The following is an 18185-nucleotide window of genomic DNA, read 5'->3' as shown; positions in this document are numbered from 1 at the left end:
TCTGTATCACCATTGACAAGATAGAGCTATGTGGACTAAGTGATAGGTGTATCTGGAACTGGTTATATGACCAGACCCAGAGTACAGTAGGTTGATATCAACTTGGAGAGGGGCCTCCAGAAGAGTCTCCAGGGTCTGTGTTTGGCCTTTGCTATTCAGATGGCAAGCTTATTACTTGTGCAAATGATATAAAGCCAAGAAGAATAGCTAATATATTAGATGACAAAGTCACATATACACCAAGATTTCTCCAGGGTAGAATGATGAGCTGAATCTAATAAAATGAAATTTTATAAAGATAAATGTAAAGTCTTATACTTTTGTGTTAATGATAACAATCATAATTATACCTGGCATTTGTTTATTTGCTTTGTTTTGCAAAAAAATATATGTGCATATGTATCACCTCACTTGGGTACAAAAAAATCAATTTCACAAATATGAGATGGGGGCAAAACAAAACAGAGAAAAAAAATTCATGTGGAAAAAAATTGGGCTTCATTTGACCACAAATTGACTAAGAATATGACACAGCAGCCAATGAAAGCAACATGATTTTAAATTGTTTTGAGGCCCAGTGTCTAAAATGAGGAATATTGAGTGAGATAGTGAGATGATAAAAATCCCATTATACTCTGCTCATATCGAAGAAAATTTACAAAAGGGCATTCAATTCTTGGTACTACATTTTAGGAGCTAGTTGTCACATGAGTAATGAGTGCCTGAGGCCAGATTTGAACTCATAAAGAAGAATCTTCCTAACTCTAGGCCCAACACTCTATTCACTGCACCACCTAGTTGCCCATAGGTTTTGAATCATATGCTCTTAAATTTTTTTCCCTTTATGACTAAAGTGGTATATTAGCATAAAGTAGTGGTATGTAGATATTATTTCCCACAGTTCTTAACAGATCATCAGTGACCAATATAGTTATACATACACTAGTGTTTAAGTGGCCTTTTCTTTGCCTTTCTTCCTTTCAGCCTCCTCCCCCACTGCTATAGAGAACCCTCAGTCATTCTGAGAATACCTAAGATCTCCAGACAGGCACCCTTATTTTTTATTATTTCTATATATTTTTATATATTTTATTTATTTCTAGGAAGAGGTTGTTACTTAATTACCACTATTTGTCAAAAGAAGAATATGATAATAATCTTATTGATCCTAATTCTATAGCATGATGTGATTGTTTTATTTTCTTCAAGCACTTGCAATTTATTTATTATGTTTTTCCTTCTTTTCTTTTATGATTTTAGAGAAGACAACCATTATATGCATCTATCTTCAGACAATTTTGTATTTCCTGAAATGGGACCAATGGATATCCCTTTTTCAGATTTGAGCATGGATCTTCCACCCGTATGTATCATTCTTCTCAATATTTTGATTATAATAGTTTGGGTGTCTTTTACACCCTGTGTTACGGGGCCATGGATCTGGACAAAAGGCACTATAGATCTGACTTTGATAACAGGTAGCTGTGGTAAATCTGTGGTGGCAAGTTAAACCCACTAAATCTTTTGACCAGATCAATTCTGCACACGCGTGTGTGTGTGGGGGGTGGGGGAGGGTATGGAATTATTCCCTCCTTTTCCTAAAAGAGCTCAATAATGATTAGAGATCATTTTCTGCTTCAGTTTGTAACCATTATAAAACAGATTTGGGGTCAAGGGAAGTACTACATCAGAGCTTTTGGTAATGCTATTCTTAAGGATTTATGCCATGAGACCACCTTATAGGTCAGATTAGCTTAGAACAAAGTTGGTTAGTGTCACAGTAGTTTAGCTTATTTGAATGCTACCCAAGATGAACATACTAAATTATACTGAATTCTCATCTATTTATGATGATTCTGTGAGTAGGATAATAGTGTGTTTTTGGTGTATTTGTTTGAATTCCACTAAATCAATATCAGTTGGAGAACAAAGGTATGTTATTGATGAACTCTTAGATTTATTCTAAAAATATCAAATATGATAAGAGGAGATTCCATATGTTCACCACATCCACAGCTTATTTTCAAAACATTCAGGATGCAGCTCCAGCCCATAGTCCATTTTCTAGAGCATCTTGAGTTCCTCATAAGATCCTAGCTCTTAAACTGAAAGGGAACTTAAAGACCATCTAGTCTAACTGCTTCAGGAAGGCTCTGAGGTCCAGCAAAGCTATATGACATCACTCATCATGTGAACCACCCACCTCTTTTTTCAATCATACAGTTCTTTGAGAGCATCCTTTACATGACTTTTTCTGTATTGCTTGTTTAAAATGTCTTCAAGCCTGCTCACACATACCATTCATCTAACCTTTTGGTTGATCTGCACTTTATTTCCATGGAGACTATACTGTACATGACATACTCATAAAATGTCACACAAATATTTGGTCAAGAAAAGGACATTTATTTCAGGGAGAATCTTGGGATCATTAAAAAAAAAACTTGTAATTTCCGAGAGGCAAACCAGTCTGCTCTTCTTACAGTTCCTATCTGGGGCTAGATCCCAGTGTCTGTCCAAGACGCATACCCTGATGGATGAACTCAATAAGCTGTCTATCCAGTTATATTTTCTCATTTTACAGACCTTTTTTTTTTAAGCTTAGACGGGGCTACCATTATTCTGGTAGTTTGTTCCTTAGACATTCACCAGCTTAGCTAATGATGACTGCACATAAGTCCCTGCAAGCTTGTACTTTTAATGACTAAATCTCCAATATAATTGTTGAACTAACCAACACAAATGCAAAATTCAGGTGAACCATAGTATGTCAGATTATATCTGAAGAACTTTAGTACTATCTAATCCAAAGTCCTCGTATTTTAGAGCAGAGCACGCAGAAACCCAGCCAGGTTACATGATTTTTCCAAAGGCACCTAGTAGCAGAGCCAGGTTGAATCTAGGTCTGCCAAGTTCAAGTTTAGCATTTTTTCTACTATGTGAGAAGGATTCTGTCTTTTCATGTGGGAATGACATTTTTCTATCCTTCTCTAATATCTTAAGATGTAAATGTGATGTCACTGACCTACCACTGATAGTATCTGAACTTTGAAGTAGTTTTCTTTTCGGTATACAGAAAGAATGTCCTGATACATTTACCAGCTTTCCCATGTGGATGAGAGAATGCAAATGCGGGGCATTTGATTATGGAAAAAAAATGTTCTCCTTGTTACTGCGTTCTGACATTTAGATTAAATTACAGATGACCATGGCATTGATGACGAATTTTTTTGATTGAAATTTTAATTATTTAGTGCTGATTTTAATCAACCTATGGGGTTCCAATATTCCCAGATGCTCTGAGCCTTAGAATTGATTCAGCTAAATGGGTGCCTAGTCCATGTCAATCTTTGTAAACTGTCTTTTCAACAGTCATTTTTTAATCTTGATCCATTTTTTTATTTTAAAAGTTTTTTATTTCTTCAAATACTTGCAAGAGTTTTCAACATTCACTTTTGCAAAACATGCTGTTCCAAATTTTTCTCCCTCCTTCCCCACTCTGCCTCCCATAGACAGTAAGCAATACAGTATAAATTAAACATGTGCAATTGTTGTAAACATACTTCTATATTTGTCATTGCACAAGAAGAACCACATTTAAAAGTGAGGGGAATAGCATGAGAGAAAAAAAAATACAAAAAGGTAAAAATACTATGCTTTGATCCATATTCAGTCTACATCATGCTCTGGATGTGGATGGCTCTTTCCATCCTAAATCTATCATACTAGTCTTGAATCACCTCATCTTGTAAAGCAACAGTATCTGATATTCATAGAACACTGGGACCATGAAGATAACATAGCTTGTTGTTTGTTTATTATTGTACAATACAATATGATATTATCGTATTAGATTATAGAATCTAAATGCGTGGCTCAGTATCTGTATGTTGCTTTGAGTTTTCTTTTTTTTTTTTTTTTTAATCTCATACTCAAGTTAAAACATTCAGCAAAGACAGAACTTTGGATTTATGATTTTGTTATCTTGATCTTGCTAAGAAAAACCCTGAAATTTATTTCAGACCAGTAGGATACAATGTCCATAACTGAATGATGATCATTTTGTCCAAGCTTTCTAAAGTTTGGATAGGATAATTTAGAAAGGTCAAGGTCATCCGCTGCATCCTGACTGGTCATCCTCACTTCTTTCTCTGCCATTGTTAGACTTGGATTGCTCTAAAGGAGAAAATGAAGCTGATGACTCTGTGTAGTTTTATTTCACTTAAATCCAGTTCATGTGCATATTGGGATGTCACCCTGAAAATGGCTTTGATTGTCTTTGAAAACAAGGAATCAACAACAGTATAACAACAAAACGTGGACTTCATCCACTTTGGTTTTCATATATGAATAGTTAGGCCTAACTCTTTTGAGTGATTTTTTTCATAATTTGCTTTCTTTTTAATATTTTATTTATCCAATTACATGCAAAATATCTTTTGACATTTTAAAAATTTTTTGAGTTGGAAATTCTCTCCCTGAGAAGATCAATAATTTTATATAGATTATACATGTGCAGACATGAGAAACATTTCCACATTAGTCATGTTGTGAAAGAAAACACAGACCAAAAAAACCCCCCAAAAATAAAGAAAAAAAAATTGTGCTTTGATCTGCATCCTTACTCCAACAGTTTTCCTCTGAAAGTGGATGGCTTTTTTTTTTTTTTAATAAATCCTTTAGAATGACTTGGATCACTGTAGTGCTGAAATAGCCAAGTCATTCACAGTTGATCATTGTATACTATTGCTATTGTTGTATACACTCTTCTCCTGGTTCTGCTTATTTTAGTTTGTATCAGTTTATATAAGTCCAGGTTTTCCTGAAAGCCTCCTGCTCATAATTTCTTATAAGAAATATAATAATATTATATTTAATATTACAATAGTATTCTATCCCAATCACATTTTCAGTCATTTTTTCAGTCATTCCCCAATTGATGGGCATCCCCTCAATTTCCAATTTTTAGCCACCACAGAAAGAGCTGCTAGAAATATTTTTGTATGTAAAGGTCTTTTTCCTTTTTTTAAGTCTTTTTGGCATACAGACCTAATGCTGGGATTGTTGAATCAAAGGGTATACATGATTTTATAGCCCTTTGGTCATAGTTTCAAATTGATCTCCAGAATGAGTGTTCTCAATTTTGATTAACAGTGCTTTAGTGTCCACATTTTCCCACATCCCCTCCAACATTTGTCATTTTCCATTTCTGTCACTGTTATTCAGCCTTCATTTTTTTCCATTCCTTCATTTATTCTTTTTTTATTAAGCATTTTTTAAATTAATTTTTATAATTATAACATTTTCTTTAGCAGTACATATGCATAGGTAATTTTTTTTTACAACATTATCCCTTGTATTCCCTTCTGTTCCAAATATTTCCCCTCCTTCCCTCCACCCCCTCCCCTAGATGGCAGGCATTTCCATACATATTAAATATCTTATAGTATATCCTAGGTACAATATATATGTGCAGAACCGAATTTTGTTGTTGTTGTTGCAAAGGAAGGATTGTATTCACAAGGTAAAAATAATCTGGGAAGAGAAACAAAACAAAAACAAAAACAAAAACAAAAAAAACAATGCTCACAGTTTACAGTCATTTCCCAGTGTTCCTTTTCTGGATGTAGCTGATTCTGTCCATCATTGATCAGTTGGAACTGGATTAGCTCTTCTCTATGTTGAAGATATCCACTTCCATCAGCATACATCCTCATACAGTATCGTTGTTGAAGTGTATAATGATCTCCTGGTTCTGCTCGTTTCACCCAGCATCAGTTGATGTAAGTCTCTCCAAACCTCTCTGTATTCCTCCTGTTGGTCATTTCTTACAGAGCAATAATATTCCATCACATTCATATACCATAATTTACCCAACCATTCTCCAATTGATGGACATCCATTCATCTTCCAGCTTCTAGCCACTATGAAAAGGGCTGCCACAAATATTTTTCAGCCTTCATTTTCAAAGAGGACTAATATCATCAGGGCTGATGCCTTGACTTGCATGTGAAATGAATTTGAGGCAGTCTTCAGCCTCGCTCATTTTTCCTGACTCCAGTGACAGAATAAATGCCCAGGATCCAGTGGCTAAAAGGTCCTTGGGTCTTTGTAGAACCTCATTCCCCAATTAAGTGAAATGTAGTTCAGGTCTTCAGGAGAGTGGGAGTGAGGGAAATTGCTCCAAATATAATGGACCCCTTACATCATTACAGTGTTACACTTAGAAATCTTGAATTTGGATTTTCTCTCGAATTCAAGTTATATAACCACCAGAAGCATTTGTAAAGGCTAAGCATTATCATCTATAAAATGGATAGAATAGCCCTTGCACACTCTCCCATACTGATAGTAATATGGACAAATGGGACTTTTTCTTTGGGATTCTGAGGTACGGGTGAGTGAGTCTTACTCTTCCCCGATTCTTCTTCATGGCAACTCTCATTCCCATACATTGTTTAGAATCATCTCATGATCCTCTGAGGACCTACCTTGCTGAAAGGCAAAACCATTGTTGGCTGCTCCCTTCAAGGTCTTCTCATCATTGTGCCCTTCTCCCAGACCTAACTGCCCCTCTTCATCTTCAAGAGTCTAAATGTCTGACCCTGTTTGGGTCATTTCTTTGATTGTATTGACAAAGGGAAAAGGCGTTCTATAAACCTGAAAGAGATTGTCATGATAAAATTTACAATGTTCTGCAAAGGAAAATCTCTGCTAGAAAGGTATATTAACAATAATAGTTCCCTTATCAAAATTTACTTGGTTGCCCATCTGAAGAGCATAACTCCAATTTTTACTAAGAATGTATAATTTAAAATATCAACTTTCATTTGTTAGGGGGAAAAACCCAAATTAGCATTATATTATATTATTATAAGGAGAGGGAAGGAGGAAGGAAGGATGAAAGAAAAGAAAGTAGGAAAGAAGCTTTTATTAAACACCCGTTATGTGCCAGGTACAGTGCTAAGTTTTAAAATATTTTCTCACATAATCTTCATAACAAACTTGGGAAGTGTAGGGATTGTCTCAACTTTATAGTTAAAAAAAACTGGGATATGTTATGTGATCTGCCCAAGGTCATACAGCTAGTAAGTGTGTGAAGCTCAGTTGGAATTCATGTCTTCCTGACTCCAGACCCAATACATTAGCTACTGGGCTGTGACTGTTGCCATTCATGATATCTTTTTTTCCCCTTTCAAAGAAAAGATCCTTATACTACCTAACATATGACTCTATCTGAGAAACTATTTGTATTATTCCCTGCAAAATAATTTTCTTCTCAGTCAAACTTAAGCATAGCAAAGAGGGCTTTTCTGTTGTTCTTTGAGTATTGGTTTAGTGAATACATGCTGAGTTTGGGCGTTGGGGCACTTTGCAGCCAAACGGCAGGACCGTGCTGAAGCCAGACTTGGCTCCGGCTGGTCTGATGAGCTCATGACCCAGAGCAGGGCGCCCAGCACTATCCAGAGATGTAATTCTGAAATAAGGATGGGCTCTTGTATGTGGCCCCTAAGGAGCGAAGGAGGAAGAGCCTTGACAGTGTGGTAGAAAACAGGGAGAAGTCTCTTCATTTCCGTCTCCATCAAGAGATCCTGAAGACTTTCGGTCACCCCCTCTGCAGCTCTCACTGAAAGGCCTCAGAGTGCTGACAACCCCAAAGTTTCTATAAACCCACAATGGGGCCCATTGTGGGGCCCCAAGCTCTCCAGAGCTCCCATCCACCAGATCAGTTCCACACTGGCCCCATTCCAGATTCTGTTGCCATTTCCTTTGATGTACTTGGGCAGCCATGAGCAAGGGATGAGAATGAGAGTATATCCCCTGTCACAGACTTTCAGAGCAGTAAAGGACATTGATGGTCTATTCAAAGCCACACCAGTCCTAGGTAATAGGAGTGGTATTTTAGCATGGACTTGTCGAGTACTGGACGATCCTCACCCCGTGATGGAGAATTCAGGCTTTACTCTGCTATTTTGGCTCTTTGTACTCTTTTGAATGATTATTAATCTCCTTTTGGAAGGTCTGCAGTCTTCCAGGGCTTAACAGCCATCAGCACGATGTCACAACAAAAGAAACTCCCCTTTATTGGGAATCCCTCTTTGTCTTGAATTCTGTGCTGGAATACTTCATGATAAGACTCCTTTGGGCCTAGCACCTCCCAGTTCTCGCCTTAAAGAAAGTGTAAATGACATGTATGTGTGTGGTTTCTGTGATCTTTCTCAATATTTTCTTCTGAACTTGATTTTCCAGCATATTTTTTCACTCTTAGCATCTCTTTGCAGTGAAGTCACTGTGCATCTGTTTATATTTCAACACAATTTGGGAGCCTATTGAGCTTTTCTCAGATTTTCTCTATCTACACATCTTTTGCAACTTCATTTTTTCCCTACGCATAGGCTTCTTGTACAGATTTATCATGAGCTTTGCAATATGAGACAGTCAAATGGTCAATGAAATAATGTTCTTATTGCTTTTGGATGCATGAGAAATCCCATTCCGCCATTTCCTTTATTTCCATTTTTTTCCTATTTAGCTGCATCTTCATTTTTTATTTTGATTTCATTTCTATCAAGAATATGAAGATGAACATAATTCTCTTCCTTAGTCACTGGGCACACTTGCATATAGAGTAACAACGATGGTTCAAATTTCTATACAAGCTAAAAACTGATTTTTCACATCCTTTGCCACGTTTTTTTCCCCCCTACCATTCTGCCTACTCCACTGCTAAAGTAGAACTGGGTCACACGAACCATTCCTATGCTGCATGGGTTACCATGGCTAAGAATTCATTACCAAGTGGCCAATCTCTTCACACTTGGCTAGGTTGGTCCCCAGAAAGCAATTTGGTCTGTTGCTGGTACCAGGCGTCAAGCTTTTTGGCCCTCTGGTCTTGGGCTTTACCACCACCAAAGCTTTTGAAATCTCAAGGTCCTGCCATGTCAGGAGAAGGCATTGGTGGAGTCCTCTTTAAGGAGAGAAAAAGGTTGGCCAACTTCACTGTGACTAGCAGCCTTAGGCTACTAATTGAATGAGCTTCCTGAGAGATCAGGTACTACAGGTACAACTTGAAACTAAGGTAATGAACTTAGCTCGTCTCTCATGGCCAGGATGTGTAAGAGGAAGGACCTGATGGGGTTTTTTGACTTGTTGTATAGTAATATATGTATATTATATGTATAATATAATATATCAATCCTTTTTAACCCATGTGAAGGCAAATGGTTGATGTGAACCTTTATGCATATCTGAGCTGGTCTATAAATAGACAAAGTATTTATCTATGACAAGTTAAATAAAAATACAGGAGTTAAATAATAGTATAAGAGATGTTATTCAGTCATTTTTATTCATATTCATTTCTTAGTGACCCAATTTTGGGTTTTCTTGGCAAAGACATTAGAGTGGTATGCCATTTCTTTCTCCAGTCCATTTTACAGATGAGGAATGTGAGGCAGACAAGGTTAAGTGACTTGCCCAGAGTCACACAGCTTAGAAATATCTGAGGCTAGATTTGAACTCGGTAGGAGGAATCTTCCTGACTCTAAGCCTGGCACTCTGTCCACTGCAGCACCATCTAGCACCATAAGAGATATTAAGGCAGCATATAATTGTTTCAAGTAAGTTGTACATTCAATAAATGGAGGAAGGAGATTGGTCAGATATTTGAGAAGGGCTTTCAAGTAAAAGATATATTTTGGATGATTAAAAGTTGGGGGAGGCAAAGAGATCATAAAAGAGGGGAAAAAGGACCCTCGTGTGTAAAAATGTTTGCGGCAGCCCTTTTTGTAGTGGCAAGGAACTGGATATTGAGTGGATGTCCATCAGCTGGAGAACAACTGAATAAGTTAAGGTATATGATTGTTCTGTAAGAAACAATCAGGAGGATGCTTTTAGAGAGGCCTGGAGAGACTTACAGGAACTGATGCTGAGTGAAATGAGCAGAACCAGAACATCATCGTACACAGCAACAGCAAGATTATGTGATGATCAATTCTGATGGACATGGCTCTCTTCAACAACAAGATGATTCAAGACAATTCCAATAATCTGGTGATGGAGAGAACCATCTACATCCAGAGAGAATTGTGGAGACCGAATGTGGATCAAAACATACTATCTTCACTTTTTTTCTTTGTTTGATTTTTTTCTTCTTGTGTTTTTTTTTTCATCCATCTTTTGATCTGATTTTTCTTGTGCAGCATGATGAATATGGAAATATGTTTAGAAGAAGAGCACATGTTTGGTTTATATTGGATTGCTTGCTGTCTATGGGATGGGGTGGGAGAGGGAGGGAGGGAGATTTGGAGCACAGGACTTTGCAGGAGTGAATGTTGAGGGCTATTTTTGCATGTATTTAGAAAAATAAAAGGTTATTTTTAAAAAGTTGGAAGGGGGAGATGGTATTCTCAGCAGAGGCAATGAGGAGGAGGAAGGTCTGCAAACGGGGTGTATGGCATGTTTTGACGACAGTAATTTGGACCATAAAGCTCAAAATAGAAAAATAGATGGGACCTTAGGAACAGATCATCTCATCAAATTCTCTCATTTTTACAGGTAGATAAAGTGAGGTCCAGAGGGATTAAACAAGTTGTTTGGGTCTCACAGGTAGTAAGTACAGAGACAAGATATAAACTCATGTTCTCTGACTTCCCAACAAACCTATAATCCAATTTCCTCTATAGCAGTGACCTCCCACAGACTTTTTTTTTTTTTTATCCCTCACAATAGTGAGTGATAGAGTCATAGGAAAAGTATATGCTTAAGAAACGCAAATACTCAGTCTGATTTGGATTTGATTAATCTGGCAAAGTTTCATGAGGTCTCAATAACCACATAATGACCTTTCCCTAGAAAGGGCTGTCTCCATTGACAGTTGCTCCATTGGTGTTTCCACAGAAAGATTGTCTGCTTCTATTTCCTTAGCTCCCATTCTCTTGTCATTTCTTTCCATTCTACCTCCCAAACCCACCTCTTGACTGAAACTGCTTCCTCTAAGATTAAAGGCAAAATTTTCCCCACTATTATTTTTCCCCACTTTTAATATTATTAATATTTTACTTTTCCAATTACAAAGAGTTTTCAGTATTCACTTTTATAAGATTTTGTGTTCCCAATTTTTTCTGCTTTCCCCTTCCCAAGACAACAAGCAATCTGATATAGGTTACACTTGTACAATTGTATTAACTATCTCCACATTAGTCATGTTGTGAAAGAAGCCTCAGAACAAAAGGGAAAAACCATAAGAGAAAAAAAAATTGAAAATACTCTGTTTTGATCTGCATTCACCCACCATAGGTTTTCCTCTTTATGTAGATAGCATTTTCCAACATGAATCTTTTGAAATTGTCTTAGATCATCATATTGCTAAGGAGAACAAAGTCTGTCAAAGCTGATCGTTGCACAGTCTTGGTAATACTGTGTACAATATTCTCCTGTTTCTGCTCGCCTCAATCGGCATCAGTTTATGTAAGTCTTCCCAGATTTTTCTGAAATCCTCCTATTCGTTGTTTCCTATAGTATAATAGTATCCCATTACATTCATTTACCACAATTTGTTCAGCCGTTCCCTAACTGATGGGCATCCTCTCAATTTCCAGTTATTTCCCACCACAAAAAAGAGTGCGCTACAAACATTTTTGTACATGTAGGGCTTTATCCTTTTCATTTTATCTCTTTGGGATACAGATCTAGTAATGTTTTTGCTGGGTCAATGGGACAGTAATCTTGTAAGTGGTCCCCTGGCGTCCCATTTTTTCTTTTCTACTACATGTAGTCAAATCCCTTCATTTGATAGATCATGAAACTGAGACATAACAAGTTGAAGTGACTTTCTGAAGGTCACCCCATACCAGAACCAAGATGTAAGAACCCATCATCTTTGGATTCTAAATCCAGTGTTCTTTCCTCTACCATACTGCCTCATACCATGTGGCTTTAGCAAAGGATTTATGTAGGGGATTATAGGGAAAGAAAGTTCAAGGATGGAAGATTGTAGGAGACTCTTGAATACCAGGTTCGGAAGTTTTACTTTTATTTTGTAGGGTAATCAAAGCCAACAAAACTTTTTAAGCCCAGCAGTGATATATTGAAAGTGTAACCATGTGCTAGTTTGAATGGGTAGAGATCAAAGGCAGGGAAACTTAGAAAACAATTGCAATGGAGTGCATATGATGCCTTTGTAGCCAGCAAGTTAAGTTGTGTGTATGACTTTGTCTATTTCATTGAAAATGCAGTAAGTGTGATGGCTTAGCAAGTTGTTTTGTAGAAGTTTGTGAAAGGTGGTAGACACATAGGAGCAAAAACATATATCATATTGGGACAAATCTTGCAGATAAAATTGTTGTTTTCTTCAAATGTTGTTTTTAAGATATAAAGCGAAAAGCAGCATGAATATTGCCTGAAAATTTACCAGTGTATGTATGTAGCACAGGAGGTGATCCCCTCCCTTAAACACCTGCAATTTCAGTTTTTAAAATATTGGTAGTGTGTGATGCATCAACTCATGCTTTGAGAGCATTATGATGATGAGAGCTTGTTGCTCCCATCATGTCTTGTACTCTCAAAATGTATAGTGTATACTTCAGCATTACTCTTCACCATGGTGTCCAAGAAGAAAACTGATAGTGGAGCAGGTGGGTGAACAGATCAAAAGGAAGCCAAAGGCCCAAGAGCCTTGGGCAGATTCCTCTATCAAAATGAGTCCACAGAACAGGAACAAGATTGGTAGTGGAAGTGGGAAGAAGGAAGGGACAAAGTCACTTAGCAGAAATGGGCCCACAACACCTCAAGGCGTGGCCAAACCAATGCTCTCTCCTCCAGAAGTCTTACTTCATCATAATAATAATCTGTCTTGGGACAGGTGGTGGCATGGGGTGGGGGTGGGGGAAGAGGTTGCAGAGAGGAGGAAGGTAAACCTTATTGTATTACGGGAAACTCTTGGCCTGCAAACTCTTTAAACATCTCAACAACCAGCCAGCACTTTCCAATAGGGAGTTGCCTGGGCAATGAGAGTGACTTGCTCATAATCACATGTCTAAGAGGTGGGACTTGAATCTGGATCTTCCCAGTTCCAAGGTCTACCTTCTGCCTACTATTTTGTCGTGCTACTTCTCAAGAATAATAATGACATTTACATGACTTATAATAGCTTGCAAAGTATTTTGCATACAGTATCTCATTTGAACCTCATGACACTTGTGTTGGGTAGGTACCATGGGCTGTATTTTATAGCTAAGAAAGCTGAGGATTAAGTGATTTCCAGAGAGATCTGTGCTGCCTTGTTTTAAGAATGCATGGGTCCCTTTCCTTGCTGTGCAGATTCACAATGGCCCAGGGTTTGTGAAAATTTATTTTTGGGGAAAACTTGAGGATTCGTCCCCCAAGGATGGAGGGAATGATTGATTAAATTGTTTTCAAGAAAATACAGACATCTTAAAATGAGAACCTAATGGAACCACACTTTATTAAATTTTCTTTTAAAGTAGTAAACTCTACACATTTAAAAGGTTTCTTTTTTTGTGAAACTTAAATTCGTTATAAGATTTATGATTTGCAGAAGCCAGTACATATGACATCCAATAAAGTTTTAGCATAGAAGGAGGTAAAAATAAAGTTTTGGTTAGTGAAATATGTAAGTAAGAGTGTTATAAGAGTCTGAAGAAAATTCATATTGTGATATAATTGTACATGCAAATACATGATTATAAAACAAACAAAACAACAAATACAAAGTGTGGTCTAGGAACCAAGAGTAAAAGCATAGTCTTTTTACAGCTTGGACAAATGTTTACATTAAGGTACAAGTAGACAGTGTGAACATTCATTGAAGTACACACCTTCATTCCATAATGCCGGAAAAAGTTTAACTTAGGAGTCTCCTGAAGGGTTTGCATTGTGCTTCTTAATACAAACACTTTTAGTTGTGCATGTTATCTGAATTTGTGTGCCACTCTTGGTATTTAATACTGTAAGTACAAGGTGGCTTGCACATAGTAACCACTCAGTAAATATTTGTTGAATGGATGAATGGATGGATGGATGAATAGATAGATGAATGGAGCAACAAGCAATTCATCGGCTAGGAGACCATTTTTTTCTGTGACTCGAATCTCCCCACAGTAGTACTTTGAACCTGGTTATTTTTGACAGAATCGCATCTAAATATAAACAAGAGTTTTGTCAAGTGGTGCCTACTTATGTTTGATACTTTTAACTTCTTTGCAGAGATTTTCCTCATCAAGAGTTCCAATGTCAAACTACGTGCCAAGGGAGAAACAACAAACTGGATATTTAAATGCCGAGAGGTCACAAATGCCTTTTAAAATAGGACGAGCCCAAATCCGTCCTAACTATTAGAGAATTTGCTATGGAAGAGAAATTGGGGAGGGGTTGTAAAAATCACTTTGGGGGACTTTAAAAAGTACAACTTTATTTTACCTCATGTATACTTTGCATCTCATGACTGAGAGATGCTAATTGATATTACTAAATGTGATTATTAATCAAAATGGCTCTCTTAAATTTAAAGACATTCATCAGCTTAGCTTGTTCCATTTCTAGAATCATTTTCATAATACCGCTTCCGATCAAATCATTCTGCATGGGTTTTAATTTTTAACTAAGATTTGAGTATGAATGGAGCAGTTTAAGGACATACAAGCAGTTCTGTGATTCTAAGACTCTGGATGATTCTTAATCTTTCAAATTTGAGAACTATAGTGTAACGTGCTCTCCCGGCAGTTACAATTACTAGTCTGTCCTAGACCCACCAGAGTACCTTTGACCACTGTCCTTTGCAGTGTGAGCTCTACCCGGCTCGCCTCCTCTGAGGCCTTCTAAGGTCTCTGGCCACAATCTCTTGAATCTATAGCTTAATAACCGGTAGCGCACTCAAGAACAGCCACGTGTAATCTTAAAAGCCTTTATTATACCTACTCACATAATGCCCTAGCTGATGCCCTGACTTGTTGGTTCCCTAGTGAACACCTGGTCAGAAGACCCATGTGTTCACTACCAAAACCCTTACCTCTTTCGGCTATCCATCTTGGCTTGGCCACCCAGGCTAGGAAGCCAAGGTGAAGAACGCCAGATTAAAGAGGGCGGTTGCTGCCTGCAGTGGGCTTACATAGGGCCTGTGAGGTCACACACACAGCCAATCAGCGAGAGAGTCACCCATTACAAAACTATCTCAATATGGCCAGGATCCCGCCCAAGGGCAGTCCTAATATCCACAGAAATTACTTCTGGGCCTCAATCTCCCGATGCACTGTGTCCGCCCATTTAAAGGGCCCTTACACTATAGACTGCTATCTTACCTTGTGCAAATTGAGCTGACTTTGTACTTCAACTTTGTACTTATCAAAATGATATTCAGATTTTCAACTCTTCAATTATACTTTGCATTTCTTTGTACACCCATGTTACTTCTCTCATCTCATGGTATCTTTCCATTTTCCCTTCTTTCTATTCTGTGCTGTCCGTTTATTCCTAATATCCATCTCCACTAATCTATAAGAAAGAAGAAAAAGCTGCTATTGCCAAAGTTTATGGGAACTCTTCATTCCTAAGTTATGTAAAACAAGGTTTCTTAAACTCTTCTACTTTTTCGTTCAAAAAATTTTTATCCACTCCCAGGTATGTAAAATAAGTATGCAAATCAAACATTTATTGATAAAAAAACACACACACACACTTTCACGACTCCCACATTCAGTGACAAGACCTCAGTATGGACTCATGACCCACAGTGAAAATGAAACAGATCTTTCCAGTTTACTTGAAAATAGTGCTTTTATTAATTGGGGAAATTATATTAAACAAAATTGTAGGTATTGTCAACTTCATCAGGTTAAATGATAGAATTTTTGTATTAAGTTAATGATTAGTGAATGACAAAGGTGTATAAAGAGCTCTGTTCCAGGGAGAAAGTGTTTTGGTTTGGTTCCTGTTCTTTGGTCACTCCACTGCATTATCTGTAAAATCAGCATAACTGTTTCCTTCTCAAAGCAATGGGCCAGGCTGTCTTGAAGTCCTCTTTACTTTTAAGGTCTGTGAGCTGTGGACAAAAGCCAACCAATCACCAGTGCCTGGAAGAGGAAAAAGCGAGATCTTTTCCATTTAAATAAAGTTCTGGTAGCATAATCATTTGCTGTGACTTTAAACTAGAATGAGGCCGTATGTTGGCTGACCTTATTCCTTTAAGAACTATTTGTACTTTTTGTTCACATAAAGCTAAATTAAAGCCTACTAGTTTTGTTCTCTCGGGCAAAAACTTTTTGGCATGTGCCGAGGGGCACCTTATTTTCCATATAGTTGGCATCTTCATCACCACCTCCTCTCCACATCAAGGAATGTTTATTGTGCATATTGATGTCTGAGGCTCAGGGAGGTTTCCACAGTATTAAGAACAAATTGAACATGGCCCTTCTCCTTGGCAATCTATGATTGTTCAGATAGTGGGGGTTAGAGAATTGACTTGGGAATTCAGTTATGGGGAGCTTCTGGTGAGGAACTCCCTCTCCCAAAGCCTTGTCAGTGACCTCTCTCTCTAATCCTGCGACTTCATGAGCTGACTAGAGCAATGAGAGGTTAAGGAATTTGAGCAAGATCACACAGCCAATATGTGTGAGGCAGAATTTGAGGCCAGGTTTTGCTGGTTTTGAGGTTAGTGCTTTATCCATTGTGAGCAGTGCCCGGCACATAGTTATACTTTAATGAATACTTACTGGCCAACTGACGGAGTCTGTGCTGTCTTTTATTCAGCCCGTAAAACTGTTTAAAAACAGGGTGCTTGGGAAAAATATGTGCTTTTCCTTATATGCAGATCATGCTTAATGCAACCATTTGAAAAAAGGAAGAAGTGCTTTTTTCCAACACAGTTTGGTTTTGAATTAGTCACTATTGTCCAAACAGGCAGTTTGAGTCTTCTTTCATATTTTGGCTAATGGCAAAGAGCAGTAGCTGCAGAGCTCCTCAAAGCTCCCCTTTACCTCTTCACATCCATTCCTTTGTTCAGGCTTAACCCTGGAAAAAGAGTAGAATTAACTCCCTTTTGGTGGGAAAGGAATCTCCGAATCATGGAATGTCACATCTGGAAGACACGCTTTACGGTACTTGAAAAATGACGTTACGGTAACTTCCAGTAGGAGGCACATGTTCCCACCGAGGACTTCTAGGATATGTTCAAAATTCTAATTACAGTTAGGTGATATCAATTAAAAGAGGACAGAGTAAATGAACACACACACTCGCACTCTCACTCTCTCTTCTCATGATGTTCCCTGAAACAAACTGTTAGTATTCCAGATTGCAATCAGGACCTGATATTTTGTGTTAGAATACACAATGACTATTTCATGGCTGTTTATTGAGCATGTACTAAGTGGGGAACACTCTGAGGCATCAGGAGAAAACAACAAGCCAACCAACTTGGTCTTCCTTTGTTTTGATTGAACAAAAAAAATCAGGAAGTACCTTTTTCAGTATAGTGGCTCAGTGAGAAGGGCACCTAAATTTGGAACCAGATTACCTGGGATCAAGCCTCGGTTTGCCTCTTAGTTCCTGTGTCATCTCTCTGGGATTCATTGTCTTCCATGGTAAAATGGGGGGGGGTTGTTCTCGATGACCTCAATAGTCCATCCCTTCAAGCTCTGAATCTATGATCTTGTGAGCTCCCAATTGTCATTAACTACATAGAAATCCTTCACCTCCATGTTCTCAACTTTAAATTCTCCCTCTTTGATCTCAGCCCCCCTTTCCAGTGATCACATTTCCTACTTCTCCATACTCACTGAATCTGCTTCTTGACCTGGTTTGTGGTTCTGTAGTTACTTCATTGCCCAAGTCACCCGATTCATTAGCTCTCACCTAATTTATAATTCCCTATTCATGTTAAATTCCCTATCAGCCACTTCATGGTTATGTTCATTCTCCCTCTCCCTCCTCTCTCCTCTGCCCCTCTCCTCTCTCTCCCTCTTCCCCCCCCCCCAATGCCTGTAAATGCCACTATCCCAGCCAACATCACTTGCTCTTTGAACCCCAGATTGTATACAGCCGGATATTGGTGAGGTGTGCAGACCTAAGCCCATTACAATTCTGCTTGTCGCTTCAAAGAGACTTTTGCTGGTACTTTCAGTCCTTCACTGTGGCTGTTCTGAGCCTGTACAGGGTCATTAAACCCCCCA

General features: G+C 38.0%; 1 protein-coding gene across 1 annotated transcript in view; it reads left to right on the top strand.

Moving 5' to 3' along the window:
• Nucleotides 1-18185, top strand: part of ZNF711 (zinc finger protein 711) — a 111186-nt gene that overhangs the window by 45048 nt on the left and 47953 nt on the right. Inside the window, exon 6 of the mRNA XM_074277901.1 lies at nucleotides 1261-1363. Within this exon, the coding sequence (XP_074134002.1) occupies nucleotides 1261-1363 (103 nt within the window). The remainder of the gene's footprint in view (nucleotides 1-1260; nucleotides 1364-18185) is intronic.

The sequence above is a fragment of the Sminthopsis crassicaudata genome, chromosome X (assembly GCF_048593235.1).
Source record: "Sminthopsis crassicaudata isolate SCR6 chromosome X, ASM4859323v1, whole genome shotgun sequence".
In the NCBI taxonomy this organism is placed as follows: Eukaryota; Metazoa; Chordata; class Mammalia; order Dasyuromorphia; family Dasyuridae; genus Sminthopsis; species Sminthopsis crassicaudata.
The sequence above is the reverse complement of the archived record's forward strand: the minus strand, read 5'-3'. Positions and strand labels throughout refer to the sequence as shown.